Raw genomic sequence first — 4,873 nt, 5'->3', positions numbered from 1 at the left:
CTCACTATAAATAAGCAGGTGTAGGTTAAAAGATTAGTTCTTCTTTGAAACTGTAGCCCGGGAAACACCTCCTTGCAGAACAGCTCCTCTGCCTCTATGGCAGATACATCTTGACCACACTGTTGCCAATTTGGTCTTTGAGGTGTGGTGGTAATCTATGCAGCAGTGTACATCACTGCCTTGTATGCTACCAGTTACTTTTGCTGTGGTCTTTGGCCTGTACTGCATCATGTTTCAGTTCCCATCTTAATGAATGTACCTGCCACCCCAACAGCATAACAGCATGACTTACAGATGATAATGTAGTCAAGGGCTAAATTTAACACCCCCACCACCAAAGCTGATCATTTCTATCTGGCTTTGTGACTGCCTGCATTAGGGTTCCCAGAGTTTACCACAGCTGAATCGAAGCAACAAATAGCAGTAACTGTGTTCAGATGTTTGGCAAAACTCTCCAATACATACTACTCACAAGGTGAAGTGGGTCACTGAAATAACTAGACTGGGTTTATTTTCCCACCTGCACATTTAAAGTTAAAGTCATTTAATATGTTATTGATATATAAGGTACATGTGGATCTGTAGTGTTGAGTGGACTATGGGTAACAACTATGGCCATAATGGCTCTGAAACTGTCACTGCATACTAACAAAAAGTAGTTAACCACAGAAATTCAAAACTAGATACTCTGCCAGCTTTGCTGCCATTTTAATATGCACCACTGATCTTACTGTACCACACTGACAACATTGTTCATTTATTTGAACTCATTTGCATAATGCTGTGTGCACTCTCTGCCATCTGCCACACTTCTCTCTCTGCTCTGGTTTGAACCTCCCCAGGTGAGTTCCTGACTATGTGAGCATCTACAGGCCATACTTGACTGACATCTCCCTGACTCTCCTGTTAGTTTTTTTGCACCTGTTTGGGTGGGACATCTTACAGCTTTCACTCCTTTAATGTGTAAAGTTTTTTGACCTCACATTTGGCCTTAGTCCAAATGGCCAGGTCATTCATAATAAATAAATCATTAACATAACTCAGTATGTGTAATGCTATCAAAATAGTGCATCACACTCTGATGAATTACATTTTTCAGTAAAAGATAAAGGAAGTATTTGCAGAGATTAGTGCTAGTGTAACTGGACCAGAATGCTGTGGTCATACCAGACCTTGCCTGGTGAGATGTACTCATGTGCTAAGGCAAGGTCTGGCATGACCACAGCATTCTGGTCCAGAAAATAACATGGGCAGAGTATTTAAACTAAATAACTTCTTATCAAATGCTTTGTTATCCTTACCCTCTGTCGCTGTCCCTGCACTCACTGCAGCCAAGCAGCATCCCTCTTTCTCTGTTGCTTGTATTTATTTGTCATGCAGTTTTATAAACATTCAGATTTTCCTAACCTCACCCCCTCTCTTAAATCAAACTGACTTGATACTGGCGAGCCTCAAGATTTTACATCCATAAGCAAAGTATTCATGTTCTGCTCTTCACTGAAATGATTGGGCAGCAAAATCCAGAGTGACTGCAGCTCGAGAAGAAGTATATGTTAAATGGACTGCTCTTATATAGCGCTTTTCTACCATACCTGGACAAAGCCTTTACAGGTTCACCCATTCACACCCACAGGTGGAAGGCTCCTGGCCAGTGGGACCAGCTAGATGCTCAGTGTCTTGCCCAAGGACACTTTGACATGTGGACTGGGGGAGAACGGGAATCAAACTGCCAACCCTGTAATCAGGGGTTGACCTGCTCTACCCCTGAGCCAAAGCTGCCCCACATTGAATATGTAGTGGTTAGTTTAAGTTCAGTTTCATAGTCCCAAGACCTTTAGCCATAACACATAAAATACAACTCCAGTAATATTAAAACAAGATCACTACAGTTTATAATTGGTCTTTTGACAGCAGCCTTAAAGGAAATCAGACCATGGAACATCTGTAACTGCAGACAGCCAACCAAAATTTCTGACATACCAGATGTCCAACCAGTCGTCCAAGAGCCATCATTTAGGCAGTTAATGAGGTGTCATGACTCTCTTCAAACTGCACGTGAAATGACAACCGATCTCGCAGAGATTTGAATCTGAAATTAGTCAGGAGCGACCAGTCTGGGGTAGGAAGGGGGCTTTATAGTGTATGCCCATGTAAACAGGTCCTTATTCTAGATGAATTGCAGGTTGATACAGATTCTGCAACCTCTGCTCTTTAGTAATACACAATTGCAATTGGTTCATTGGAGATTTTAAGGCTTTATGCACTGAAGTGCTCTCTTTCAGTTAAATGTGAGCATACCAAACATGTATCTCAGAGCATTTTGCCTTTTCTCGTTAGTGAAGTCTTTTTCACACATGATCTAGTTTAACTCTGATATAAGTACTGAGGGTTTGATGCCCAACACCACATTTACACTATTGGTATCTAATAATTCATTTGTTTCTCCTCTCCTGCCATTTCATCTTTCTGTCTCTCTGCCTTCATCCACCTCCCTTTATATTTCTCTAATGTTATTTTATGAGGTGCAGTCTTTGAAAATCTGCTCTGTGTGGGTTTTATTTGATAAATGATTGACATCTCAGAGTACACAGAGCACAACTGATTTCTCCAACATGCTGTGTCACCACTGTGGGCTTGTTGCCCAGTTTGGGCTGCTTTAGTTGACTCAAGCCTATTAATCAACCCTAGACCTAAACATAGTTATAACTCATTTGAAAGTCTCACCCTGGGTCTCTCACACCCAAACTGGAAAACTCAAAAGCCTGTTCTGTTTGTTATTGTATACCGTCCACCTGCTCCTTATTCAGAGTTTTTAAGTGAATTCTCAGACTTTCTGTCTGATTTAGTGCTTAGTACAGATAAAATAATCATAGTAGGCGACTTTAATATTCATGTAGATGCCGACAATGACAGCCTCAACAATGCATTCTGTTCATTATTAGACTCAGTTGGCTTCTCTCAAACTAAATAAACCCACTCACTGTTTTAATCACACTCTTGATCTGGTTCTGACATATGGCATCAAAACTGAACACTTAATAGTTTTTCCCCATAACCCTCTTCTGTCTGACCATTTTCTAATAACTTTTGAATTTCCATTAACGGATTATACTCTATGTGGGAAACAATTCCACTACAGCAGATGTCCATCTGGCAATGCTGTTACCAAGTTTAAGGAAATAATTCCATCTTTATCTACTTCAATGCCGTTTGCCAACACAGTGGAAGGAGGCCACCTTAACTTTACTCCCACACAAATCAATAATCTTGTTGATAGTACTGCAGCCTTCCTGCGTAATACACTTGATACCATTGCCCCTCTGAAAAAGAAGGCAGTGAAACAGAGGAGGCTAGCCCCGTGGTACAGCTCGCAGCTCCGCTCCCTAAAGCAGGCATCACGAAAAATGGAAAGGAGGTGGCGCTCCACTAAGTCAGAAGAGTATTTCATAGCCTGGAAAGATAGTTTAATAACATATAAGAAAGCCCTTCATAGTGCCAGAACCACATTTTATTCATCACTGATTGAGGAAAATAAGAACAACCCCAGGTTTCTTTTCAGCACTGTAGCCAGACTGACAAAGAGCCACAGTGCTGTTGAGCTTAACATTCCCTTAGATCTCAGCAGCAATGACTTCATGAGCTTCTTTACAAATAAAATCACAACTATTAGAGAAAAAAATTGGTCGGACCACTCCCACAGCTCTCGCAGATGTGCCATCTACTACAATGACTTTAGAAACATCTGTAAGACCTCATTTATACTTGGACTACTTCTCCCCTATAGATCTCTCTGAGTTGACCTCAACAATTGCTTCATCTAAATCATCAACATGGCTCCTGGACCCCATCCCGACCAGGCTGCTCAAAGACGTCTTTCCCCTAATCAACACATCCATACTAGATCTGATTAACCTCTCTCTATTAACAGGTTATGTTCCACAGGCTTTTAAACTTGCAGTAATTAAACCTCTACTCAAAAAGCCTACTCTTGACCCAGGTGTCCTAGCTAATTATAGACCAATATCCAATCTCCCATTTATTTCCAAAATCCTTGAAAAAGCTGTTGCAAAGCAGTTATGTGACCACTTGCACAAGAATGATTTGTTTGAGGATTTTCAGTCAGGATTTAGAGTCCATCATAGTACAGAAACCGCATTGGTGAAAGTCACCAATGAAATGTCCACACAAGAAAGGTGTTCCATCAGGGGTTGGTTCGCACAAGTATATAAAGACAAACACACACGCACACACCACATGTCAGGAATCGGCGCGTTATGCTGCCAAAAATGTTGAGGGTGAACTCAATTAAAAGGCCAGACAAGGAAATGTAAAACAAAACCGTCTCTTTAATAAGAGAACTAACGCTAAACAAAACCATACAAGACACGGTGAAACACAAAAATCACAGGTCGGTATAAACAGTCCGAGATCAGAGCCAGCAAACACATACAGCAGAGGAATCCAAATACGTAGTCCAAAGGGAAGTCCGATAATTATACACAGTGACAGTCTGAAGCAAGAGGGCAAGGCAGAACAGAATAGTCAGAGGAACAAGCCGGGTCAAAAACACAAAGTACCAAAACCGAAAAATGCTGGAGAGTGAGAGGTGGCGTCTAGAACAATCTGGCTGGGATTGGTGGGTGAAGGCTGCTTATGATGCGGTGCAAACTATAATGAGCAGGTGAAACTAATGCGGGTGATGAAGAAAGTAAAAAGACCAAAACTGTGGTGAAACAAAACAGGACGTAGCATCAAAATAAAAGCCTGACAGGAAGCAACACAGAACCGAATCATGACACCACACACACACACACACACACACACACACACACACACACACACACACACACACACACACACCACACACACACAC

The 4,873-nt window shown here is 41.5% G+C and overlaps 1 protein-coding gene across 1 annotated transcript in view; it reads left to right on the top strand.

Moving 5' to 3' along the window:
- pparg (peroxisome proliferator-activated receptor gamma) overlaps positions 1-4,873 on the top strand; it is a 42,941-nt gene that overhangs the window by 27,173 nt on the left and 10,895 nt on the right. The window contains exon 7 of the mRNA XM_020609689.1: positions 79-142. Within this exon, the coding sequence (XP_020465345.1) occupies positions 79-142 (64 nt within the window). The remainder of the gene's footprint in view (positions 1-78; positions 143-4,873) is intronic.

This window comes from Monopterus albus, unplaced genomic scaffold (genome assembly GCF_001952655.1).
Source record: "Monopterus albus unplaced genomic scaffold, M_albus_1.0 scaffold1.1, whole genome shotgun sequence".
Taxonomy (NCBI): domain Eukaryota; kingdom Metazoa; phylum Chordata; class Actinopteri; order Synbranchiformes; family Synbranchidae; genus Monopterus; species Monopterus albus.
This window is presented reverse-complemented; position numbering and strand designations above follow the sequence as displayed.